Raw genomic sequence first — 27856 nt, forward strand, 5'->3', positions numbered from 1 at the left:
GATTTTTCCATTTTTGAAATGTAATCACTTCTCTGTGTGGAATACACACACACACACACACACACACACACACACACACACATTTTTTTTTGTCGGATGTGGGGCTTGAACTCTGGGCTTGGGCACTATCCCTCAGCTTTTCAGCTCAAGGCTAGGGCTCTACCACTTGAGCCACAGTGCCACTTCCGGCTTTTTCTGTTTATGTGGTGCTGAGGAATCAAACCCAGGGCCTCGTGTATGCGAGGCAAGCACTCTACCACTGAGCCACCTTCCCAGCAACTATAAAGATTTGATTCCTGCACCATAATATCTGTATCTGTGGTACTGCTGGATCAAGGCACTTCTGGTCACAGCACTGACCCTTCTCTTGGGCCAGCAGATGCCTGAAGGGTAACTAAATGTTGATATAATCTTGGCAACTCAGCCTTCAGCCTTCATTTGCATCTGCCCCCTTTGCTGTCTTCAACTTTGGGTCAGATCCCTGCCCAGCTGTGCACGTAGACACATTCATCACTGAAGGAGTGTTTGTCTAGTTTCTCCTTCAAGGCTGAAGCCACTAAGATAACAACAGTTTAGGGATTTTAAAAATCTTGAAAACATTTCCAAAGACATCAACAGAGTATCAACACCAGCTTTTCCATGTCCTGCAGCAGACCACCAGAAGAGCATCTAGAAATCAGCGCTCATTTTCTTAAACATAAAGGAAGGTTCAGTCTTTGAATTAGCTTCACCTTGCCTTTCTTACTTATGCCTCCTCCTGAGTCATGCACTCCCTGAGTTGCTTGGATTCCAGGATCACAGGTCTGACAGATAAACATCCTGTGAAGTCAATCAAAGCTGCCGCCCACACCAGCTATTTCCTTGACACAGATAAAACTCTGCGTGACCAGCCTCGGGATAATGATCAACCAGAACACCACCTGATTGAGATGGCTAGCTATGCAAACCCTCTTGACTCTTGCTCCTGTCCTCTCCCCATACAACCCCCAAACCACTTCAGAAAGTTCCAAGACAGCCTTACTTCTGTTTTCCCTGGGTGGCCAAGCAGAAGACATCCATTCCTTCTCCTGTACTCAGCAACACTTATCTCCTGTTTTGTTGGGGCAAGTCGCTGAGCCTGGTTCTTCAGGACCTCCAAAACTAGACCCTCTTGGCTTATAAGGTTAGCTGGGTGTGGTATAGTACTTAGTTGAGTATATACCTATAAATCCTAGCACTCAGGAGGCTGAGGCAAAGACGAAATTTGAGGCCAACCTGAGCTACATATTGAAATTTCCATCTGAAAAAAGAAATTGTTTAAAAAAAGCCACTCAAGGGCTAGGAAGGTGGCTCAGTGGTAGAGCGCTTGCCTTGCATGCATGAGGCCCTGGGTTCGATTCCTCAGCACCACATAAGCAAAAAGAAAAAAGCCGGAAGTAGCGCTGTGGCTCAAGTAGCAGAGCGCTAGCCTTGAGCTGAAGAGCTAAGGGACAGCGCCCAGGCCCAGAGTTCAGGCCCACGACCGGACCCCCCCCCCAAAAAAAAAAAAAAAAGAAAAAAAAGCCACTCAAATAAAAAACAAACAAAACCCAAAGCGCACTACATCTATGGAATTACTAAATGAAACTTCTTCATACTATTAACATGCTAATGAAATTAGTAATTTAAAAAGTTAGGACTAAAAATGTTGATATGAATGTTACTTGTACTGAGCCAACTACTATACTATAATTACGTTTCTTACTTTATGTTATATATTTCTTCCCACAAGGTCAATAATAAACTCATTGAAATAATGAGTGCACTTTGGCTGATCTCAAAACTTCTAACCAGTTACAATACTGGACCATCTATTTCTCTTTTTTCCTTTTAAATTTAGAGATAGACTTTCTTTACTTTTCTGTTCTTTTCATTTCTCTCTCCTTCCTTTTTTTCCCTTTCTCTTTCCTTTCCCTTCCTGCTTTCCTCTTTCTCTTTCTTACCCTTCCTTCCTTTCTTCCTTCTTTCAACAGTCTCTCTATGAAACCCAGGCTAGTATCCATCCCATGATCCTCCTGTCTCAGTCTTCCAATTGCTGGAATTCACCATGCAGAGCCAGAGGTACCTTTCCTTAAGTTCTATTCCTCCTATTCCAGATGGACAAACTGTTCTCTATGGCCACAATATAGACCACTGTCATCCTGGAATTTTTAATGTGTTTCAACCTTACAGAAATTGGCTTTCCCCACCTACCCCTATTATTTGGTTCATTTATTGAAGTACATCCTAAGTTATTTTACACCCCCCCCCCAGCTCCATCAAAAAAAAAATATTGATTTTTTTTTTTAAAAGGCAGATCTAGCTGGGTACTTGTGGCTCAATCCTATGAGCGTAGCGACTCAGCAGGCCAAATGAGATCTGAGGAATGAGGTTTGAAACCAACTAGGACACACAAATCGTAGAGACCTTTATCTCCAATTAATCAGGAAAAAGCCAGGATTGGAGGTAGGACTCAAGTGGTAGCTAGCACTGAGAGAAAAAGTTCAGCCAGAGCATGAGACCCAAACTTCAAGGCTCAGTACTAGCGTACACACACACACACACACACACACACACACACACACACACACACACACACACACACACACACACACACACACACACACACACACACACACACACACACACACACACACACACACACACACACAGTTAGGAATAGTCAGTCATCAGCCTGTGGCTTATGCCTGTAATCCTAACTACACAGGAGGCTGAGATTCATGGTTTCAAGTCACAAGACTCTCATCTTCAATGAACCAGAAAAATGCCACACTGGAGGCTTGAAGCGGTAGTAGTAACCGTGAGTGAAAAATCTAAGCAAGAGCATGAAGACCTGCGTTCAAGCCCTAGCACCAGTATTTAAAAAAAAAAAAATCAGATGACCTGTTCTTTTGTAGATAATGTGTACCTTTTAGTTGTCCCCCCACCCCTCCCGTGGGGCTTGAACTCTGGGCCTGGGTGCTGTCCCTCAGCTCTTCAGCTCAAGGTGAGCGCTCTACCACTTGAGCCACTTCTGGTTTTCTGGTGGTTTATTGGAGAGAAGAGTCTCACGAGTCTCACGGCTTTCCTGCCCAGGCTGGCTTTGAACTGAGATCCTCAGATTTCAGCCTCCTGAGTAGCTAGGATTACAGGTGTGAGCCACCAGCGCCCAGCGTACCTTTTAGTTTTGACAGTTAACAGTTAAAAATTTCACTCTTATTCCATGTTTCTGTTCATAATTTATGGGAGTTTGGATTTCCTGGCTTAATGCAGTATCTTAGTTTTTCTCCTGATCTCCTTTTATTAGTGGTGCTGGGTTCGATTCAGCAGTCTGGTTGATATGTGTTAAGCAAATGCTCTTCAGCTGAGCACACTTCCAGATCTGTCTCTGTTGTTAGCATTATTTTTGGCAATGCTGGATTTGAACTTAGGTCTTCACTCTTGCTAGGCAAGCACTCTTATCACTTGAGAGCCACAACCCCGGTTATGTTATCTTAATAATGCTTCTCTATCCAGCAGTGGGGCCTCTGACATCAGTTCTGTATGCTTTGGAGGACACACTCAAAAGACTCCCCAAGGTATTACTTTGTAGAGAGGTCTTTAATTCAGCTCCCTGATTTCAAGAGTGTCTTCTGAGGATAGACACAGTGGTTTATACCTGCAATCCCAGCTATTTATTTATTTATTATTATTATTTTTTTTTTTGGGTCCGGTCGTGGGGCCTGAACTCTGGGCCTGGGCGCTGTCCCTCAGCTCTTCAGCTCAAGGCTAGTGCTCTACCACTTGAGCCACAGTGCCACTTCTGGCTTTTTTCTTTTTGCTTATATGGTGCTGAGGAATCGAACCCAGGGCCTCATGCATATAAGGCAAGCGCTCTTCCACTGAGCCACCTTCCCAGCCCAATCCCAGCTATTTAGAAGGTGATCAAGTTCTGGTTCAAGGCCAGCCTGGGAGAAAAAGAGAGATCATTTCAGCTGGGCACTGGTGGCTCATGCCTGTAATCCTAGCTACTCAGGAGGCTGAGATCTGAGGATCATGGTTGGAAGCCAGCCTGGGTAAGAAAGTTTGTGAGACTTGTATCTCCAATTAACCACCAGAAAACTGGAAGTGGAGCTGTGGATCAAAGTGATAGAGTGCTAGCCCTGAGATCAGGGATAGTGCCCAGGCTGAAAGAGAAAAGGGGTTGGGGAGGAGGAGAAAGAGAGTTCACCTCAACAAGATAGGAATGGTGACCTTCTCAGCAACACCTGAGATCTTTGTTTGAAGCTGAACTGAAGCAAAAAGTGAGAGACCCTACCTGACAAGTTACTACTTTAGCTTTTCAGCTTTATGAAAAGGTCTGGAGGTATGCCTTGCTAGTTGAGTGCCTGCCTAGCAATTATGAGGTCTTGAGTTCAAACTCCAGTTTGAACTCCATCCTTCTCCCCCAAATAGTCTTTCGATCTCAAATGTACTTGCTGATGCCAAGATTTTGTCTCTTCCATTTCCAGTTATTTGTTGAACCACTGTTTAATGAGCAGGATGTCTCGGGCAAAGTGGATGGGAACACTGGAAAGACCCCAGGTAGTATTATTGATCCTGTATTTCCCTTGGCCTTTAGGCTACTGTCTCTAAACTGTTGTTTCTACCTTAATATCTGTAACTATATTACCCAGAGTGCTACCCAGCATATCTGTCTACTGTTCCAGGGTGCTAACACTCCCTCAGTGTGTGTACCTGGTCCCCAAAAGTTTTTTGTTATTTTTTTTCTAGTCCTGGGACTTGAACTTAGGGCCTAGGTGATGTCCCTGAGCCTCTTTGTTCTCAAGGCTAGTGCTCTACTACTTGAGCCACAGTGCTACTCACAGCCTTTTCTGAGTAGTTTACTGGAGATATGAGTTTCATGGACTTTCCTGCTTGGGTTGGATTTGAACTGTGATCCTTAGATCTTAGCCTCCAGAGTAGCTAGGATTACACCAGCCCCAAAGGTTTCTAACGTTACAAAATCTCTTAGTGGCCCTAGAAAGAAATTCCTACAGTAATTTAAAATTCCCTAATATGCATTTTTTTCTCCTATGAAAGATGAAAGATCTCAATGAAAGATGTAAAAACAGAAACAAAACTTTTTTTAAAAAAAATAGTAGAGCATATAGATTATATGATTTTGTTAAAAACTGATTGCCTAGTAATTCCACAGACAATAAGAAATGAGCAAAACAAACTACTAAAGCAAATAGAATTGGGAACAGATAGCAATATCAATCTCAGCCACGTATCAATCTCAGTTGTCTAATGCACAACTGGCAATAAGCAACAATCAGACTTGAAGAGTATAATTATCTCCTTATAGCCAGAGTTAGCAATTCAGACCCTCTCCTTCTCCATCTGCAGTCTTCATCGCTCTGTGCCACATGCACAGGTGACTGCTCGGTGTAAGACACTCACAGCAAGTCTTTCCATATTCTCAGACACATCTGACCTTCTCTTTGACTTGTCCAGTGGCCAGCTTAGCTGACATAAAAGCAATCATCTAGTGACAGGTCCAGCCATGGCAACTGCATTGCTGGTACTGCCCCATGCACATTGCTTTTGTGAAAACAAACACAAGCAGTGGCTGGAAGGCCCCTGTTACAGGACATCAGAATTTCCTGTGGCTACAGCTTTTAGGCATGTGCTCCATGCCCCTAAGTGTGAAGACTATAAATATGGCCTCAAAGTAGTCTAGTATTATTAATTCTTTTCTCATTACTAGGATTTGAGCTCAGGGGTTCCTGCTTGCTAGGTAAGTAGTCTACCACTTGAACCATATTCCTTTTATGTTTTTAGTATTTTTCAGATAGATCTTGCTGTATGTGCGTGTGCGTGTGCGTGTGTGTGTGTGTGTGTATTTTCTTTTTGGCCAGGGTATTTTTTTGGGGGGGGTCTGGTTGTGGGGCCTGAACTCTGGGCCTGGGCGCTGTCCCTCAGTTCTTCAGCTCAAGGCTAGCACTCTATCACTTGAGCCAGTGCCACTTCCGGCTTTTTTCTTTTTGCTTATATGGTGCTGAGGAATCGAACCCAGGGCCTCAGGCTTGCAAGGCAAGTGCTCTACCACTGAGCCACCTTCCCAGCCCATTGGCCAGGGTATTTTTGTTTGTGTGTTTGTTTGCCTAGGACTTCAGTCCTCCTATCTTCACTTGTGAAGAAGCTGGGAATATAGGCATGAATTGCTATGCCTGGCCCCCTTCCATTAATCTTCTTATAGCACAAGTGAAAAAAATATAAATGCTAAGTAATATGATTCATGAAAGAGAACATTTTAAACTCAAATATTTTCTTAGCCAGGTGCTAGTGGCTCCTGCCTGTAATCCTATCTACATATGAGACTGAGACCTGGAGAAGTGGGGTTAGAAATCAGCCCCCGGAGAAGTCTGTAAGATTTCATTTCCAGTTAACCAAAAAATGCTGAACTGGAAGCATGGTTCAAGTGGTAGGATGTCAGCTGTGAGCAAGCAAGCCAAACTATAGTGAAAATGCTAGGCACTCATTTCAAGCTCTGGTTCTGGAACACACACACACAAACACACACACACACACACACACGCACGCACACGCACACACAGCAATTTTCTTTTGAAAATATAGAAATAGAAAAAATAAAGAACTAATTTAAAATTAGGTTAGCAGTAAGCCAGGTGTGATGGCCGATGGCATACATGTAATCCTAAAATCTCAGTGCTAAAAAAGCTGATGGTGAATTCAAGTCTAGTTTGGACTAGATTGCAAGAGCCTGTTTAATAAATTACATAAAGACTAACAGATTAGAGGCAGAATTGATTACTGACTCTTCTTGAGTACTTTTTATTTGAAACCAATCAAAAGCATATTTGTTATTTATTATAAGAAGCTCCCCTACCCCGTGTTAATAGTGGCAATTTGGTTGAAATGGAGTGCTAATTCTGCACAGGAGAGCATGAGCTCATTTTCATTTAAGATACTTTTCAAATTTAATTAATGTTATTCTTTGAAGTTGTATCTTTCTGGGAAACTATTTTGGGAATCCAATGGAGGACTTTGTACATAAGTACAGTAAGCTGTCCCTTAGCTTTTTCACTCAAGGCTAGCACTCTACTACTTGCGTCACAGTTCCACTTCCAGATTTTTGCTGGTTCGCTGGAGATGAGAGTCTCACAGAACTTTCCTGCCTGGGCTGGCTTCAAACCATGATCTTAGACCCCAGCTGCCTGAGTAGGATTGTAGATGTGAGCCACTAGTGCCTGGATGCTGTAAGTCCAACTTCTGAGCTAAACTCTCATCCCAAATTGTGTCTGTTTATTTCTTTATGGAGAGATGGAGCTGAACCAATATATCAGCTGTGAAAGGAGCAGCAATATCAGATATCGACAAGAGAAAGCCTCTTTCTAGTCCTACTTTTCTCTGAAGCCATGACCTCTGTGCATGCAGCTGCTCTGAACTGGAGTTGCAATTTCATCCAGAGCCTCTAGGGGCCAGCATAATTCGAAGGACAGGCAAGCCTAGCGAACAGAAAGCTAAAGTTTGTGGGTGTTGGGAGGAGAATGTGAAGTAAGTAGGCATGTGAGTTTCCAAAAAACTGGGGGCCAGGAGCTGAAGGAAAGCACAATCTGGCCTGTCCACACAGTGTTTTGGTTTGTGTCTAGTAGAAACCTGAGACTCAGTTAATAAGATTTGGTAAACTCTGGTAAAACCACTGGCAGTGTTATGATTCCCTTAGTACACAATGAAAGCCACATCTGCTTTTGTTTATAATGGTACTTGGGTTTTGAACTCAGGGCCTTGAACTTGCTACACAGGTGCTCTATCATCTGAGCTATGCCTCCAGGTTATCACTTACCTTTTTAAAATGTCTAATTTTGTCACTCTGAATCTAGACTACTGGGATGTTAAGCACTGTAAATTGTGTCTCCCAAATTAGTGATATTTCAATACAAACCTCTTATTCTAAAACTAAAATTATCTGAGTGGCTGACTGTGGCTGTTACTCTTTTTACTATAAACCATTTTAGACTACCCCCCTGTAGCAGTATGATTATAACTCTTCATTTTGGGGAGACACTCATTACTGAAAAGCACTGCCAGTAAGATACCCACTCATACCCAGGAGAGTCTCAGAGACACGTGGAGGGTAGAAGCTGGAGAGGGGAAAAAAAGTACCCTTTGCTTTTCTTCCTGGTCTATCTCTCTGTATCTCTGGACAATACAAGAGGGACCACAGCTGATCAATAATTGTCTGCCATAATTGATGACTACGATGCAGTGAGTTTCAGGGTAGGCAATCATTTATGCTTGTGACAAAAAGCACTTTGTATTGTTTTCTTCCTTGAAAGGGATAGGAAGAAACAGTCTTTAGTCCTAAGAAAGGAAATTATTTTCTACCCCTGACAAACTTGGATTTATAAAAGGAACACTGAAAAGTTTAAAAAAAAAAACCTTCTTGATTTATCATGCAAAGCAAAGAGTAATTTTTCTCCTCTTTGATCCTTTCATATAATCATGGCCACTGCCTGTCTGGGTGGCATTAAAGAATTTCTGAATAAAAATAATAATGTCTTGCTTTCAGGTTTCATAATTCACGTGAGCCAGCACCCTGCTGGGTAGTGATGCCTGATGCCCAGACTGCTCAATCTCTCTCCTGCCACTTATCTACCCCACGCAGCTGCAGCTGGGCTCTGCACACCACAGTACCTGTAGGATAATGCGCCCGTAGGCATTCTTCAACAGATTAACCACATCGGTGTGAGACAGTCCATCCAAAGATTGCCCGTTAATGCTGACAATCCGATCTCCAACCTGGAGGAACAAAGTGGGTGAAAATCACTATCATTAAGAAAAATTAAATTTGAGAAGAATGCTTCAACTTCTTTGTGAAGCTCAATTTCCCAACTGTAGCTTTTGCAAGGATGCTGTGAGTCTACTGTGTGCCTGCTTCCAGAAGCATGAGGAATTTTTATGGCTTTTCTCCCATACAGACCAATCAGGGAAGCAAGAAAGGGAGTCAGATTTGATTACAAAAAGGCATAGCAGGTCACTTTTGTGTGTTGGTAATAGTGGTGTTTTATGTAGCCATTCCCCAGGAATAATGAGGTGTACAAATTAACTGTTCGATAAAGCTCCAACGAGGAAGCCAAATACTTCCTCCGTTTTTCCTCTACCTTAGTTAAAATTGAGGCGCAATAGGGGGAAAAAAATCATAAAATGTGTTTTTTTGTTTTTGTTTTTTTTTGGTTAGGGGGAAATGCTGAGGTTAATTCTCTCTGAGCTGAAAACCAATTTTGGGCAGAATGAGGTGCTAAAAAGGGTACTAAAGGGTTTTTTTTTTTGCAAGGGAGTTGCATTTTCTTCTTTTATGGAGAAACTTGGATACAAACAATAACATTTTTATATGCCTAGGGAGCTAAGGAATTTCAGGTATAAAGTTTCTCTTATGCATTCTGTCCTTAGCATGGGTCCTCCATGGCTTTTGGAAATCTACCTTCAAACAAGGTGCTGGATATTGTAAGGTCCTTGTTCTCTCCACACATGGGGATTTTCAACCAGTCTCCTCTTACTTACTTTAAGCCTCTGGCTACGTGCAGCTACTCCATTGGCCTGAATCATGGCAATAAATATAGGGATATCTCCTAAGGGACTTCCTTTTCCTCCAGCAATACTGATTCCAAGGGCATCACTGAGCTCCTAAAAAAAAAAAAAAGAGAGAGGGAGGGAGAAAATATGATGCTGGCATGTTTGTTCCCTGATTGTTCCCGGGCTGCTGTTGAACAAAATCTCTCCAGTGGCCAGCTACTAGTGGCTCACACCTGTCATCCTAGCTACTAAAGAGGCTGAGATTTAAGGATCACAGTTCAAAGCCAACTAAGGACCTTAGAGAGCATCCACCATCGTGAGAGCAACTGAAAATATTCCTGAAGCTGAACCCTGTGTGTGAAGAGACCTGGCTCTAGTTCTGTTGGTAGCATGGGGTTAATATTTTAAAAATGGCTAAAATAACAAACAAGTCCCGGTCTGGCCGGCTGGCACACACACATGGAACATGTCTCCATGATGGCAATGATGGAGAAGTCCTATCAACATACAGATACCAATTGTCGGACAACCTGGGGAAATGACAGTGGACGATACATTGCCCAGGGTAGTTTTTCTTTTCTTTGTATTGGTATTGGGGATTGAACTCAGAGCTTTCTGCACTTGTTTGGCTTTTTCACTCAGGGTTGCTCTACCACTTGAACCATACCTTCACTTCTGGCTTTTTGCTGGCTAATTGGAAATAAGCATGTCATGGACTCTTTTCCACTAGGGCTGGCTTTGATCTGAATCCTCAGATCCCAGACCCTGAATAGCTAGGATTACAGGTGTGAGCTACTGGTACCTGGCTTCATTTGCACTTGTTGAAAACATGGTCATTGTGTGCAAAATGGTAAAAATGTGTCTTAGTACCTAGAAAACCTCTGTTGAGACCACATATAGGAGAACAGGGTTGGTATGAACTGGTGTGTTATTAAAGCCCGTGAAAGGAATAGTCTGCAATAACTAGAGACATTATCAAGTATTAAATCTGAAGAACTAAATTATGTCTCCTTACAATTCCTGTGTTGAAACCCAAGTTTGGTCCCATTTGGAGCTCAGGGTTGAAGCTGAGGCCCTAACTACTCTGACTAAACCAGATTTTAAACGAAAAGGAGGACTGGCCCAAGGAAAGATTCTAGAACAATGAAATACACGCAGAAAAGGCCACATCACATGAGGCTACTGTGAAAAGATGGCTGTCTATAAGCCAGGAGAGGGAAAGAGAGCGCACACAGGAAAAATGAAAGCTGCTAGGCCCTTAGCCTGGGACTTTAACCCTCCAGAACAATGAGAAAATAAACTTTTGTTGCTGAAGACACATGGTCTGTGGTATTTTGTCAGGACAGCCCCAGCAAATGAATGCAACCAAGGAAATAAATATAAGCAGCTTTAAACAAAGCTGGCTGAATCCAGAGATGGCTAGGATTATAACAGGGTCACAAGGCTTTTATCACTTTTTGAACCCCCAACCGACAGTCAAAGTGATCCGAATAGAAAACTACTTTTTGTTGTTGGTGGTGGTGGTCATGGGGCTTGAACTCTGGGCGTGGGTGCTATCCCTCAGCTCTTCAGCTCAAGGCTAGTGCTCTACCACTTGAGCCACAGAGCTACTTCTGGTTTTCTGGTGGTTAATTGGAGTTAAGAGTTTCACGGGCTGGCTTTGAACCATGATCCTTAGATCTCAGCCTCCTGAGTAGCTAGGTGTGAGCCACCAGTGGCAGGCTTTTACTCTATTTTTCTAAGTCTATTTCTGTTATATATTTAATTAGTTGCTTGGAAGAACCCACTAACAATCCGATCATTTGTTGTATGAGGAACAATGCACATTTTGTGCAAATCTAATACAAGCCATAATAAAAATAGCAAAATAACTTACTCTGATTATCTCAACAGTCCTTGGGCCCATATTTGTGCCTATAAAACAAAGTAAAGCCATTAATTTGTTTTCAAATTCAGAGCTAATATATTTAGGGTATCATAGCATCCTATGAGTGTGTTATCACTTTTAGGCCTTTCAGGAGAAGAGAAAAAAAGCAAATGGGCTTCAAACCATGACATGCTAGGGCTTATATCCCTTTTCAAGGTCAGCCCAGCAGTCAAGTCTTCAGAGCCATGCCTCTGTTTCACAGGAGTGCTCTGCTATTGAGATAGACAGGCCATGATTGTTTGGTCTGACAGAAGCTGATGGACTGACAGTAGCAGGAGCTGCCTGAGGCAGTGATTCAATGCTCGGAGGATGAGCCATTTGGGTTTCACTGTGCACTTTTCTGTTCTAATCAAAGATAACCCTTCACCCAATGAAAGACTTAAGTCCCTGTCTCTGCCATGTCCCCTGACTTCTCTCCAGTCACCTGTCATTTAGTAATGTTCTCACTGGAACTTGCTGCCCTGTCTGACACACTCCATTTTTCTGCTTGTCTGTTGATCCTTTTATCTGTGTATTCTTTATTTGTGAATGCACGCCAGTCCCTATGCTTTTTTGCTCAAGGCTAGCACTCTTACCACTTGAACCACAGCTCCACTTTTGGCTTGTTTTGGGGAGGTAGTTTATTGGAGATAAGAGTCTCATGGAATTTTTTTGCTGGGGCTGGCTGTGAAGTGTGATCCTCAGATTTAAGCCTCTCGGACAGCTAGGATTACAGGCATGAGTCAATGGCACTTGGTGATTTGTATATTCTTTTTTTTTTGGTAGAGTTTAATGTATCTATATATCATCTATATCTATTTCTATCAGATTAACCCCTTCTCAAACAAGTCATTTGCAAATATTTTTCTTTTTTAATTTTTTTAATTCACAAACACCTTTTAATCTTCACAATGGTGATCTGCATATTCTTTTTTTTTTATTGTCAGGGTGATGTACAGAAGTGATCTATATATTCTTTTTTTTTCTTTTTTGGGTCTGGTTGTGGGGCCTGAACTCTAGGCTTGGGCGTTGTCCCTCAGCTCTTCAGCTCAAGGCTAGCACTCTACTATTTGAGCCACAGCGCCACTTCCGGCTTTTTTCTTTTTGCTTATGTGGTGCTGAGGAATCGAACCCAGGGCCTCAGGCATGCAAGGCAAGCGCTCTACCACTGAGCCACATTCCCAGCCCCCGATCTATATATTCTTAAAGGCACATTTCAAAAGACTTAGGGGGGTGCCAGGAGTGGATGGCTCACGCCTGTAATCCTAGCTACTGAGGTCTAAGGATCGAGGTTCAAAGCCAGCCTGGGAGGGAAAGTCCATCCAAGAGACTCTTTTTTTTGAAAAAAAAAAATTATCTTTAAGTAGTTGTGCAAAGAAGTTCCCATTCTACAAAACAGTACATGAGTACAAAGTATCTGACAACATTGTCACCCATCTCCATCCAAGAGACTCTTATCTCCAATTAACCACCAGAAAACTGTTAGTGGTGCTGTGACTCAAGTGGTAGAGCACTAACCTTGAGCTGAAGAGCTGAGGGGCAGTGCCCAGGCCCAGAGGTCAATCAAGCCCCATGACGGACAAAAAAAAAGACTTAGGGGATTGAATCCAAGGTCTTGTGTAGCTACGTAAGCACTCCACTCTACCACTGAACTATAGAACTATATCCCAGCTCCCCCCCTAGCAGTGGGGTTAGAATTCAAGGTCTCATACTGCTCAGCTGGTGTTCTACCACTTAAGCCATGCTTCTAGTCAGATTTTTTCTTATAGTAATTTTGGAGGTTGAGACTTGCCGTCTTTTCTGTCTAGGCTAGGTTCAAACAATGATTCTCTAGATCTCAGCCTTCTGAGTCATAAGGACTATGGGCATGAGTCACCAGTGCTTGGCCTCTAGTCCTTTTTTACTTTTATTTTTGAGATAAGTGTCTTGTTAAGTTGCCCAGGTTGGCCTCCAGATTACAATCCTCGTGAGCCAGCCTCCAGATTAGCTGGAATTTCAAGCATGTGCCACTATGTCTGGCTTTAAAACAGTTTAATTGAAGAGCACAAGACTGATTTTTGAAAGCAGAAATATTAAATCTGGGTAAGAAGATGGTTTTTCTGAGTCTTTTTGGTGTGATACCTGGAGTTTTCTGGGAGGGATCTGAAGTTCTTTTAGTGCCCACCAGGCTTTGCAGGCCAGCGATGACAGGAGCCAAGGAAGGCCGACAAGTGCTGTGTGGATGCCCCTGAAAAAAAGACCCAGTGCTCACTTGCTTGCAGACAAATTTGTACTTACGTTCATGGCAGTTGTGGGAGCCACCATAATCTAACAGGAACCGCAGAGGTCAAGAAAGAAAAATGAAATGACCAACTCATTCCCTTCCATTCCACCCAAGTCTCACCTGCACACCTATCCTTTGCTTTCTCTACAATATATACTTTGAGACTAGAGTTCAATAGAACCCGGTTTGAGCTGGTATGTGTACTAGAGCTTGAACTCAGGACATTGTTCTCTTGCCTGGATTTTTCACTCAAGCCTGTCTGTCACTACTTCTGTAGCCCACAGCTCCACTTCTGGCGTTTTGCTGATTAATTGGAGATAAAGAGTCTCATAGGCTTTCCTGACCAGGCTGGCTTGGATTAAACTGCAATCCTCAGATCTCAGCTTCATACGATTACAGGCATGAGTCACCAGCACCTATTGAAGCTGTAATAAGTTACCATATACTCAATGGCTTAAAATAAGCATATATTTATAGTGTCACAAATATAGGTCAAAAGTCTGTCAAGAGCTATGAGGATAATAGTCTGAAGCCAACCCAGACAGGAAAATCCATGAGACTCTGATCTCCAATTAATCACCAAATAGCTAGAAGTGCAGCTGTGGCTCAAGTCATAGGATGCTGGCCACTAGTGAAGAGCTCAGGGACAGGGTCTGGGCCCTGAGTTCAATTCCCAGGGAGTATGCATGCGCGCGCGCGTGCACACACACACACACACGTGCACGCGCACGCACGCACGCACGCACACACACACACAAAGTCTATCATGGGTCTTTCTGGATTCAAATCAAGACCTTAGCAGACTGCACTCCTCCCATGATCTTAGGGAAGAATCTACGTCCTTGTCTCAAGTCACATGTTTTTAACCTCAAAACAATGGCCTGCCATAACCTACCAAGAAGGCCTGGGCATCCCACACAAGTTTCTATATTTGCCACATGGGTTAAACACATAGTCTACCATTTTGTTTGTGTCAGCCATTATAATGGAAAGAAATACAGTGAAAAATAGCACTTACATCACCAGCCTTGCAAAGAAACATAACAGGTTTGCTAATCCACAGAATGTCACCCCCCCATGACCTCTCTCCCATAGGAGAAAGCCACCCACTTCCTTCTGCTAGGCATACATCACTAGGGCCTTCAGCACGTGTGAATGGCTATTCACAAGTTAACTTTACAGCAATATTTAATCGAATGAATAGAACAATGTCGTGCTAATGAGGGTCAAATTGCCACCAGATGTTGTCCCCTTTTTCTTTCTTTCTTTTTTGTTTAAAGCAAACACAGCTGTGTACATATGTGCATAGGCAATACAGAACAAATAGCAGGAGAGAAACGTGGCCCTAGGGGGAAAAAAAGTGGCCCTAGAAAAATCTAGGGATTAATGAATTTCCATTCCACCCTTCACTATAATTTCAAACACATGAAAACACACTGCAGTTGGGTGAATATGCTGCATATTAGACATAATTTCATTTGTAAAATGAGGTGCTTTCTCCCCCAGAGGGAGTGATTGAGCAAAGCTGAGAAACCATGAACACCTGACTGTTTTGCGATGTCTTCCTTGAGGAGGTCCAGGAACCTGCTCGGAGTCTCCCGATCTCCAGCTGCACAAGCCCCTGGGCACACTTGGGAAGACAAAAAGAACAGAGGTGAGCTGGGCACTGGTGGCTCACGCCTGTAATCCTAGCTACTCAGGAGGCGGGGATCTGAGGATCGAAGTTTGAAGCCAGCTTAGGCAGGAAAGTCTGTGAGGCTCTTATATTCAAATACCCAGCAAAAGCCAGAAGTGGAGCTGTGATTCAAGCGGTAGAGTGCAACCTTGTGGGTCCTGAGTTCAAACCTCAGTACTGGCACAAAGAAAAAGAAAAGAAAAGAGAACAGAGATGAAATGCACTTACAGGCAGGCTCAAAGATACCAAGGAAGAACCTCTCCTTGTCTCTGCAGGAAGCCATGGTGGTCTCCGTCATCCAAATATCAAACACAATAACACAAATTTGTTGGGTGCCCACGGCTCATACCTGTAATCCTATTCAGGAGGCTGAGATCTAAGGATCATGATTCTAAGCCAGCCCAGGCAGAAAAGTTTGCGAAACCCTTATCACCAATAAATTACCAAAAAAGCTGTAAGTGGCTCAAGTGGTAGCATGCTAGCCATGAGCAAAAAAAAGAAAAGCTCAGGGACAGCACCCAGGCCCTGAGTTCAAGCCCCAGGACTGGCAAAACAAAGCAAAACAAAAAACCCCATGCCCCACAAATGTAGAAGCACAACAGTATGTATCTCAGGACTTAAAAAAAAAATTTCTAACATCACCTTGCTCCTCTTCTTCCTCTCTTTTGATGAAACCATTTACAAAGAGTGATATGATTAAGAAAGTGTAGAAAAAAGCCGAAGACAGAAGTTAAACACAGAGATAATTTACAAATACAGGTCCTCTGTTTAGTGGTGATAGCTGACTATAGCAAGAAATCAAAGTTTTTTGTGTGCAGTGCTGGTACTTGAATTCTGGGACTCTTGCTTTTAGCTGGCAATTTTGCTGAAGGCTAACACTCTCCCACTTGAGCCACAGCTTCATTTCTGGCTTGTTGCTGGTAAATTGGAGATAGGAGTCTCATGGACTTTTCTGCCTGATCTGGCTTCAAACTGTAAACCTCAGATCTCAGCCTCCTGAGTAACTAGGATTACAGGTGTGAGCCATGAGCGCTGGCTAAGAAATCAGAAATTCCCAATGCAATTCCCCTGTCTTTGCACAAGCTCCACACTTATCTATGGCAGACCCTTGGAAGGCACTCTCGATCCTCAGCATCTTTCCAAGGTCACTGAATGCCACTGTCGTGCACTGTAAGTTCTAGCACAGCTTTGGGACTTCGGGTAGATCATACTGCTTTTCAATTTCCATTTGCAAAACGGAGAACTTGGTCCAGATAATCCTTAATGCTTGCCTTACAAGAAAGGGGAGACTGGATTGGAGGAATCCCCCATCACATGGCTCCTGACAGGGTCTAGAGCAGGAGCGAGGGCTCCAGGCTCCACTTTGGCCACTGTACCAGGTGCATGGTGCATTTAGAAGACAATTGTGGAGAGATGGGATTCTCACAAGCATGAAAACCTAGCTTGGAAAGCTCAAAGCTGGTTCTTTACATTTTTTCAAGATAATGGAGCCTTCTTTTAAAGCAATTTCTGGTCATTTGAAATCATCAAAGATTTGATTTCAAGACTAGAGAGAGGCCCATATGCACCACGTTTGACAATCCAGGTGGGTTTGGGTAGTGCTGTGTGGGTTTGGGATGGGAGCAGCTGTGGGGACTCACCTTGAGTACAGTGGCCACCGTCTCCTGTGAGGCATTTCTCATGTTCTCCCCATTCACGGACAGGATCTGATCTCCCCGAATCAGCCTCCCGTCCAGGTCTGCAGCCCCGCCTTTCACAATGTCAGAAATAAACACTCCACTTCCGGTCCTGAGAAAACCATAAAGCAGTCAGGGATTGGCACAGCCAAGTTTTTCTTAATTAAAACTTGAGATCACTCACTCTCTGCATGAAATCCTGAAACTTACCAAGGGCCCTATGAAATTTACCTCTCCATTCTTTCTTGCCTTGATTATTTTTTAAGTCTTACTTGAATGCCTTTCATGAATTTCAAGGGGATAAAAACTGCATACTTTTGAAAGCTGCCTTCTTACCTCAGTTCTCATGTCCTCAGCCCCTTGAGGTAAACTGCTACCTGTTTTTCTGTTTCCACATGAGCACAGTCCACCACAGATAGTACATAAACTAAACCACATTCCTTTACTCCACCTTTTTTCCCTCCCTCCCTCCCTCCCTCCCTCCTTCCTTCCTTCCTTCCTTCCTCCCTCCCTCCTTTCCTTCCTTCCTTCCTTCTTTCCTTCCTTCCCTCCTTCTCTCTCTCTCTCTCTTTCTCTCTCTCTCTCTTTTTCTTTTCTTTCTTTTTTCTTTTGTGCTGGTACTGGGATTGACCTCAGGGCCTGGGCACTGTGCCTGAGCTCTTTTGCTTAAGGCTAGTGTTCTACTACTTGAGCCACAGCTCCACTTTTGGCTTTTGTGGCTGATTGTAAATAAGAGTCTTACAGATTTTTCCTGCTGGGGCTGGCTTTGAATGGTGATCCTCAGATCTTAGCCTCCTGAGTAGATGGGATTAATGGTGCCTAGCACAAATCTCCCTCTTTATATTAGCTATTTCTTGGATATGATTATCTTCATTAACCTCTGCCAGCCTTAGATCTAGCTATTTCAAATGGAGCAAAATCTTGCTAGCTGTTTGTACTTCAGAAGGAAACATAATATTCTGGGTTGACAGAACTTGCGATTATGTCTTAATTTTTTTTGAGACAGGGCTAATGATGTGGCCTAGGCTGGTCTCAAACTCACACACTCAAAATGATTCTGCTGCTAGAAAAGGACTCCCCCGCCTCACCCCACCCATCTAGCCAAATAGCTAGGATTACAGTTGTGCATGGTGATCCCGTGCTATCTTGATTTGATGAGTATTATAAAAGTATGGCTCAGAAATACAATCATCTGTCACCCATCTTAATTGTAGAAATCCCAGCATTAGTGTTCAACAGGCTTTATCTTTAGCTCTAGTGGGCATGAGTTCACCATAGAGAAAGCGGATCCTGAGTTGAAGCATGCCTTACCGTTTCCCAACGATGCTCAGGCCTAGTCCTCGACCAGTCTTCTTCTGCAGATCCACATGGAAGATATCCAAGTTCTCCTCGTCCCGGTAGTGGGCCTCATCCCTGAAAACCACCAGCTGCACCTTCTGCGGAGTCTGCCTCAGGGCAGTGATGGCCTCCTCGTGGCTGGAGCACCGCAGGTCAACCCCATTCACCTGCAACAGGGATACCCCACCGGGGGTGGCTGCTTTGATCCAACCAGGGAGAATCCTCTTGACATTTCCCATCATGCCCCAAGCACACAGCTGTATGAGTGGCTTCAAATAGAAAGGAGAAGGCCCCTACATATCCCAAGCTCATGTAAATGTGGACTGTGGGTTAGAGCAATCGACACAGCTGTGGACTTACCAGAGTCCGTGGAGAGAAAGAGGGAGAAAACTAATTTATTTAACTGAGGTTGAAGGGAAACAAAAGATGATGTTCATCAATATATTGCTTATTAGATGCCTCCCGCCCCCCCTCGCCCCCCTCCATACTGGAGTTTGAACTCATAACTTGGGCTTGTTTGGCTTTTTTGATTGCTTGGTTGGTTGCTCTAGCACTTGAGCCACACCTCCAGTCTGGTATTTTTCTGGTTAATTGGATATTAAGTCTTGACACACCTTGATCATCCAGATCCTCAGCAATGATTGTCTAGGTCTCAGCATCCCGAGTAGTTAGGATTCCAGGTGTGAGCCCCTAGTCCTGGCTGACATTCTCACTCTAAAAGCTCACGTCACAACCACTTCAGAATGGAAATGTCAAAGATGGTGCTCTCCCCCTTGAATCTGGATCTAAGTAAGCATAGTAAGGATCTCCCACCACAGATATAGCAAAAGCACTAAGAACTGCCACAGGGCTGCCCTGCAACACTTCTGAGTCTCAGTTACATGGAGATCATCACAAACCTACTTATTTATTTATTGGCTGTAATAGAGTCTGAACTCAAGGACTTGTATTTCCTAAGCAGGCACTCTATCCCTGAGCTACACCTCTTGTCCTCGTGTGTGTGTGTGTGTGTGTGTGTGTGTGTGTGTGTGTGTGTGTGAGAGCACGTGCGCATGTGTGCACACATGCAGTCACGTGCGTGCACGTATGTATATGTCAGTCTTGGGCTTGAACTCACTAACTTATCCTCTTTTACTTTTGATTATATTTGAGGTAAGGTCTCATGTTTATACCCAGGCCACCCTGAATCATGATCCTCCTGATCTCAATCTCTCATATAAGTGGGATTACAGGCATGAGCCACCACACCTGACTTTTATTTTTTACTTAAATATTTCCGAAGTACCTCTGTGAAACCCTTTGTGTTTTTTTTAAAGAAAATTTAAAGATGCACATTACATGACTTATGTAACTCTAACCCCTCTGTATATCACCTTTACATTAAAAAGCTTTTTTTATTAGAAAATACTAATTGGCGCTGGGAAGGTGGCTCAGTGGTAGAGCGCTTGCCTTGCATGCATGAGTTTGATTCCTCAGCACCACATAAGCAGAAAAAGCTGGAAGTGGAGCTGTGGCTCAAGTGGTAGAGCGCTAGCCTTGAGCTGAGAGCTGAGGGACAGTGTCCAGACCCAGAGTTCAGGCCCCATGACTGACCAAAGAAAAAAAAAAAAAAGAAAATACTAATTGTACAAAATAGTAGGCCTTATTGTCACATTATTTCACTAACACAACAATCTCTAATTCCATCCATTTTCCTACAACAGGCTGGCAACCTACCCCGATGGTGTCGCTCTTCTTCGGGGTAAGTAGAACTCCATTGTGTGTACATCACAGTTTCTCTATATGAGCCGCATGCTGATGAGCCTTGGTTGATTCCATAACTTGGCCATTGTGAATAGTGCTGCATTAAACATATCTGTACAGGTATCTCTAGTGTATCCTTTGGGTTCTGGTGTAGTATCCACGACTGGTGTAGTAGGATCATATGGTTTTAGTATTCTGAATACCCATCATACAGATTTCCAGAGTGGCTGCATTAATTTCCATGATCACTAATGGTGGCAGCTCCTCCTCATCTTGGCTAGCTTTAAAAAAAAACTATGACAGCTGTCATTCTGATTGAGGTGAAACAGAATCTCGATGTAGTTTTGATCTGTATTTCCAAATGGCTTTCTTGGCCATTTGGACTTTTTCTATCTGCCTATCTGTTCATTTGTCCACTTATTTATTGGATTACTTGTTCTTTGTCTTATTTTTTGAGTTCTTTATGTATTCTAAATATTAATCCTCTATTGGATGAACAGCTGCAAAGATTCTCTCCCATTCTATAGGCTCTTTGCCCAAGTAATCATTTCCTTTGGTGTGAAGAAGCTTTTTAATTTGATGCAATCCCATTTGTCAATTCCTGAGTTCCTGGAGTCCTATTCAGAAAATAATTTCCTACTTATAGGAAATGTTTGGAGTGATTCCTCTAGTAGTTTCACACATTCAGATTTTAAACTAAGAGTTTTGGTCCATTATGAATTGATTTTATACAGTGTAAGAGTTTGTCTTCTACATGTAGATCTCTAATTCCTAACTCAATTTCTTTTCTTCCTTTTTTCCCCCTTTGTTTACATGGTGGTACTAGGCCTTGAAGTTAAGGTCTAAGCACTGTCTCTTAGCTTTTTCACTCAAGGCTGGTTCTCTACTACTAGAGCCATAGTTCCACTTCTGGTTTCTTGGTGGTTAACTGCAGATGAAAGTCTCATAGACTTTTCCTGCCCTGGATCCTCAGACGTAGCCGCCTGAGCTAGGATTACAGGAGGGAGCCGCCAGCACCTGGCTCTAGCACTCCTTCTTGAAGAGGCTATCTTTTCTCCAATGTAAGTTTTAGGCCCTTTTGTTGACAGAGCTGTGGCCGTGTGGGTTATTTCTGTGGTCTCTATTCCATTCCATTGATCTACATGTATGTTTTTCTGCCAGTATCACACTGCTTTTGTTACTATCAATTTGTCATTTATGGATATTTACTCATTTAATCTTTAGACAAAATCTCTGAAGTAGACACTGCTATCATTACTATTGATAGATGGGGAGACTAAGTCACATGGAGGCTAAGGAAATGTCCAGGTTCACAGGCAGCAGGTGGAGGGACCAGGCTTTGAACCCAGATACTCTTTACATTCTTAGGCCCAGAACCATGAAACCTCATAATGTACTTTACTTTTGTTTTTGGTGCCAGTTCTGGGGCTTGAACTCAGGGCTTAGGCTCTGTTCTTGAGCTTTTATGATCAAGGCTAGTGTTCTACTACTTGAGTCACAATTCCACTTCTGACTTTTGTTTTTGTTTTGTAGTTAATTGGAGATAAGAGTCTCACAGACTTTCCTGGCTGGACTAGCTTCAAACTGTGATCCTCAGATCTGGGCCTCCTGGGTAGCTAGGAGGATTACGGGTGCAAGCCAGCAAGGGTTTGGGGTAATGGCACCATCCAGGGCTACCTCCTCTCTGCAGGAAAACTACAGAACAAAGAGGGAAACCAAGTTTCTAGAAAGTGTGTTCTGAGCTGATTATTCCCTTGTGCTCCAATAGGTGGCACAGGAGACCACTACTGTTATTCAATTAAAAACACAAAGGTTTCTCCATGGAAGGAAGGTGAATTTTCTAAGCCTTGAAATACCTTCTGAAAGGCCTTAATTAAAAACTTTTAATTAAAAGCAGTGTCATTAAACTCTAGTATTTCTGCTACACTCCAGCAGGAAGGCGTCAGCTCAGAAGCAGGCAGTCTCAGGTCCATTTCCGACGGCCCCTTTGCTGTGGGAGGCATCACTGCGTGCACAGATCCTGAGGAACGTGGGGTTGCCGGGGGGGGGGGGGGGGGGGCGCTAGAACCCGGGGAAGGGTAGCACTCAAGTACTTCTGCACAGAAACACTACGTGTGTTTTCCAGAACACTGGTTACAGAACAAGAGGGGGGGGATGCAGGCCTCCTATGATGGGCTTGGGGGAAGTGGGCAAACCACTGCTTTAGGAGGAGAAGAGAATAAAACTAGGTCTACAATCCTTGCATTGACACCCACATAGAAGGCAGTAAGGGTGGTGGGGGTGGTAAGATCAGGTGGAAAGCAGACAGTGAGAAGGAAGACATTGTGTATATTCACCATAGTCTTAATTCTTGACATGCTCCACTATCTGACTCTCTGGACAGGACCTGGCTTGTTCCCATTTTTAACACAAGGCACGATGAAACCATGAGCTAGGAGAATGCAGAGGATTCTTGGAAGGCAGACAAGCCATTGTTTGCTGAGCTTAGTCTGACATCAGTTCAGGCCACAGGCTGATGAACTAGAGCACATCCAGGTGAAATGACCATAGCACCTTAGCTGAAAGCACATGACTCAAGGAACCGGCAAGATGTTTCTTAAGCAGTACGTGACACACACTCTCCTGTGTAAGAGAAGAGCTTGGACTGGCCATCTTTGAGAAATACAAACCATCCACTCAGTCTGGAAAAGGGCATTCTGTGGCATACCAGGAAACGGTTGACCTGACCTTTCTAATCCTCCTTCCATGAAGCGCAAGCAAGCCTCCCCATGCTAGCCTTTACCTAGGGTTCACCTGTATAGGAACATACTCACAGAAGACAGCAGCCAGAGTAGAGGGGTGAGCCTTCCACCAGGTGTGTGCAGGTACTGGTATGTGAACTCAGAGCCTGGCTGCTGTCACTTAGCTTTTTTGTGTAAGGCTGGTACTCTACCACTTGAGCCATAGCTCCACTTCTGGCTTTTTGGTGATTAATTGGAATAGGAATTTCATGGACTTTCCTGCCCCAGCTGGCCTCAAACTGTGATCCTTAGATCTCAGTCTTCTACCTAGGGGATTATAGGATTGAGCCATGGGCTCCCAGCCCCAGTTTATTTGTTTATTTATTTATTTTACTGCAGTATAATTGGCATAAAATAAACCATATATATTTCAAATATACAGTTTAATAGGTTTTGACATCTGCCTTTATACATTGAAGCCCTTTGATTTCAAGTGACCATTCAGGATAATTTATGGACTTAACAATTTATATAAGAACCAAGGCATATTTGCATCTGCACTATTTGGGGAGCACGGGGGTGGGGGTAAGGGAGTGCCAGGGGCCTTGCATTTTCATCATTCAGGTTATTTTTTGCTCAGCTGGTACTCTGTCACTTGAGCTATGCCTTTAGTCCAGACATTTTGCTGGTTAATTGGAGATGAAGTCTTGGTGGTCTTTTCTGCCTGGGCTGGTTTTGAACCATGATCCTCAGATCGCAGCCTGCTGAGTAGCTGGGATTACAGAAATGAGCCATTGATGCTTGGCTGCAGTTATCCTATTTTAAAAATATTTAACTTATTTATCTTCAGAGACCAATTATGATAACACTAACTAGAAAACCTAGGAAGGATAAAACAAAATCCAAACATTCCCCCAAACTGCTAATCACTACGAACCACACCACCATTCCCAAAGGGGCTTTGCTTATTTCTCACCTTTCACCCCTGTGCCTCAGTGAATGCCCTGGGGAGCACTTCTGTCCACTGACCAAACACACCAAAGGCCTGCACAGAAACCTTAGGACATGGCCTGCAAATGTGCAACCTGTGTGGCCTCTCCTTTTAATGTCTTTCTGCTTATGTTTGCGGCCCCTAATTATACCTCTGTTTTCATCATGGGAGAACAAAATGAACCAAGGGGAAGAATAAAATTCTCTGACATCATCCAAAATGGGCTATATTCAATCTGAAAGGCAAAAAACAAAACAAAACAAAAAAAACCATACATGCCCACCCACCATAAAATCAAACTCTTCCATTTAAATTTATCCAATGGAAGAAGCAAATGCTGCTGAAAGGTTTCATACCATTGAAAAAGCCCTTTAGTTTCTCCTAGCAGATGTCTAGCACTGATTAGCTTCCTGTCTCCTGTATCCATCTGTATCTTCCTGTGTCCATTCCTGTCTCTACACTTGGTAATGGCTTAGCTAAATGAGAATCTCTGCAACCTGTAATTCCAGGTAAGTATTCCAGGTTTGTTTTGTTTTTGTTTTGTCTTGGTCTTGGGGCTTGAACTCAGGGCCTAGGCACTGTCCCTGAGCTTTTATTTTTGTTCAAAGCTCTCTCTACCACTAGAGCCAAAGCTCCATTTGCAGCTCTTTTGGTAGTTAATTGGAGATAAGAGTCTTATGGACTTTCTTGACCAGGCTGGCTTTGAACTGTAATCCTCAGATCTCAGCCTCCTGAGTAGCTAGGATTAAGCTACCAGCACTCAGCGCACTTCAGGGGTTAATCAGCATACACCAACTAAATTCATCCATACATTCATCAACATCATAAACATCAAAATTCTGGTGGCAGGATGCAGACTTTCCTCTGACATAAAGGTTTGTTAGGATTTAGAAAATACTTAACATGCAGTAAAGTCTTGTAAAATATCAAGTGTATATGTTTATGTATATGTATCTGTATTTTCTAAAAACAAGGTCTTATTATTTAGCCCCAAATGGCCTTTAACTTGAAATCTCCCTGACTCAGCCTTCTGAGTGGTTGGATTACAGGTGTATACCATCATGCCTGGCTATGTATGCATGTGTTTTTAGGAGGGAATTCAGTAAGGTGTAATGGAGAAGCCAAAAAAAGATCCAGTTGCAGTATTGTACTTTTTTCTTTGAATTTGTACTTTGAATTAAAAAAGCTCTTGGAACTGGAAGTATAGAGTACCAACTTGGAGTGAAGAAGCTAAGCGAGAATGCAAGGCCCTGAGTTCAAGCTCCAGTATTGGGGAAAACAAAAGTTCTCATAGATGAGGTTGATAATATACCAGTGAGTTGCTCAATGCATTCGTGCATGCACATGCATGTGTATACACGCGCGCGCGTGCACACACACACACACACACACAGAATATTGTTTGAGCTTTGTTAAATAAGAGAAATCAGTGCAGGTGCAGCTAAATGGAAGACATATGAATTAGCCTTGTGGACCAGGGTTGGCAAAGCCACTGTGGTTACTAGATGAAATAAAATTTAAAACTACATACCTCCAATATCTGGTCTCCAGCCCATAGCCTTCCATCTCTGGCTGCAGCTCCTTCTTCATAGACTTCATGGATAACTATAGCATCCTGTAAAACAGCGACAATGACAACATCACTCCTATGAATTCTCTATAACCACAAATGCTTTCATAAGCAAGCAACCAAGCCATGGGGCAGACACCCACACTTTGGTATTTGCCAATGTTTATTTCAGCTCATAAAAAGATAAATGAGATGATTTGTTTTTTTCCTTCCCCTCCACAAATTATACTGACATCTAATACAGTGAAAGCAGGGGTTATGCCATGGGGGAAGGACATACAAAGCAACAAAGAAATAATCTTATAAATGTGTTAGAAACAATTGCATGAAAGAAAAAAAAAACATTTGAATACTTATCTTGGGGTTCATTTCCCTAACATCATCTTATCTGGACCCATTGCAACAATGAGATATACAAGTCGTTATGTCGAAAACGAACTTTACAACTTGGTGGTGGTGGGAGGGAGAGGAGGATTGGATTGGGGGGGGGGGGGGATGGGAAGGGATGGGAAAGGGAAACAAAGGAGGAGGTTACAATGCTTGATAAGAAATGTACTCATTATCTTGCCCATGTAATTGTAACCCCTCTGTACAGTATTTTCACACACACACAAAAAAGATAAATGAGACATGCAGTGACATATTAGAAGGGTAATTAAGGGGTAAGTTTCCTAAGATTAGTATTTTACTCTTTCAGAACTGGCTTCGTTGGATCACAGCTGTAATCCTGGCATCTTAGCAGGCTGAGATCTGAGGATCTGGGTCCAAAGCCAATCTCCAGTTAAACACCAAAAAGCAGGTGATGGAGATATGGCTCAAACAGTACAGTGTCAGCCTTGAGTTAAAAAGCCAAAGAAGAGTGTAAGGTCCTCAATTCAAGCCCCAATACACACACATACACACACACACACACACACACATACACACACATACACACACACACACACACACACACGCACACACACGCATACACACACACACACACACACACACAAACTGGTTTTACTGAATATTTCATGTTAAAACTCCTGCATGGGTTTCACTGTTAACCTTTGACATGCTGCTGTGTGTGAACCTGAAGTGGGTCATGTGTCATTCCTATTGACATCTTATGGTGTATTTTCGAACATAATTTTGGCACACTGGCACCAGAGGACTGGCATAGATGTGTTGCCCAGTGAAGGGAATTGCTAGGAAATAACCAGTTGAATGAACAGGCTCTGAAAGATAAAAACAGCATAAGGAAAGAACTAGTCACAGACTCAAGTTTAAGACAGATGTGGGTTCAAATCCTGCCTTCATGTAATCTTGGAAAGATTAACTCCTCTGACTTTACCATTGTAGGTTATTAGGACACTATATATGGTAGGTAAGCTTTGGTGAATAAAGTGTGTCGTGGTTGGTGAATTAAGAACACGTGAAGTAGGAGCGGGGTTTTAGCTCAGCGGAGGTGCACTGGCCTAGCAAATGCAAGGCACTGAGTTCAGTCCTCAGCTCTGCAAAAACAACCACACACAAACATGCACAGATCTTCACATTAATAATTCTAGAACTGTATCATCAAAATAGGATCTCCAATATAAAGGGCTGAAGCAGCCACAGAGAGCTCTAGACCACACAAAGATGCTGCGCTTCACTCGGCTTTTCCTGTCTTAGAGACACTTGCCATTCAGCTTACTAAGGATCTCTCCAGACAATCGGCATTCATACAACAAAATCATTACATATTTTGGCAAGACTGTCAGAAAATATTCAAGTGAGTTTGTTTGCATTATTTTCCCCTCCTTCAAACTTTGCAACCCTTGCCTTGGGGGTTCTTTGGGGTGTTATTTATCAACAAACTACTAGAAGGCACAGGCTCATATTTAATGGAACTGAAGGGTACAGAACAGTTATGTCAAATGGACCCCACTAGGTGACCTGGGAGGGCTGCAGGGAGCAGGAAAGAGCTTTTGAGCGGAGATGGAGATCTATTTCCCCAGGCAGGATCTGGGATCTACTCTCTCCAGCCTCCTTCATTCCACACCTGTGGAAAACAGAAGTCACAAGATCCTGCATGCAATGGGTCTAGGTTGACGCCTCCGGGGCAGATGGCACGTATAAAGGATCTTAGCCTGGCATGAAGCAGTGGGACTGGCAGGGATCCTGCAGGCTTTGATGAGGATGGGCCTCCTGGTTGCCACAGTGAACTAAGAACCAAGAACACAACAGTCTTGCCAATGGCAGGGGAGAGGGGCAGGATGGTTTTGTTAAGAACCCTGAGAGTTAATGAACTCCAGAATGATTGAAATTAAGTTTTACCTTAGTCTACAGTCTCAGCATGAAGACTACATGAAGTAAGGATAAAAGTGAGACATTTCTTGCAAAAATAACAACAACAAGATAGAAAGAAGATTATACTCTAAAACATTTTATT

At 43.1% G+C, this 27856-nt stretch overlaps 1 protein-coding gene across 2 annotated transcripts in view; it reads right to left on the bottom strand.

The window, feature by feature from the left end:
- Patj (PATJ crumbs cell polarity complex component) overlaps window positions 1–27856 on the bottom strand; it is a 289250-nt gene that overhangs the window by 23816 nt on the left and 237578 nt on the right. For both annotated transcript variants that reach the window (XM_042675626.1, XM_042675631.1), the window contains exons 35-42: window positions 25402–25485; window positions 18390–18583; window positions 17043–17190; window positions 15271–15357; window positions 13586–13691; window positions 11435–11472; window positions 9547–9669; window positions 8680–8784 (exon numbers count right to left, since the gene is read on the bottom strand). In XM_042675626.1, the coding sequence (XP_042531560.1) occupies window positions 8680–8784; window positions 9547–9669; window positions 11435–11472; window positions 13586–13691; window positions 15271–15357; window positions 17043–17190; window positions 18390–18583; window positions 25402–25485 (885 nt within the window). The remainder of the gene's footprint in view (window positions 1–8679; window positions 8785–9546; window positions 9670–11434; window positions 11473–13585; window positions 13692–15270; window positions 15358–17042; window positions 17191–18389; window positions 18584–25401; window positions 25486–27856) is intronic.

The sequence above is a fragment of the Dipodomys spectabilis genome, unplaced genomic scaffold, assembly GCF_019054845.1.
Source record: "Dipodomys spectabilis isolate Male_0828 unplaced genomic scaffold, ASM1905484v1 ptg000002l, whole genome shotgun sequence".
In the NCBI taxonomy this organism is placed as follows: Eukaryota; Metazoa; Chordata; class Mammalia; order Rodentia; family Heteromyidae; genus Dipodomys; species Dipodomys spectabilis.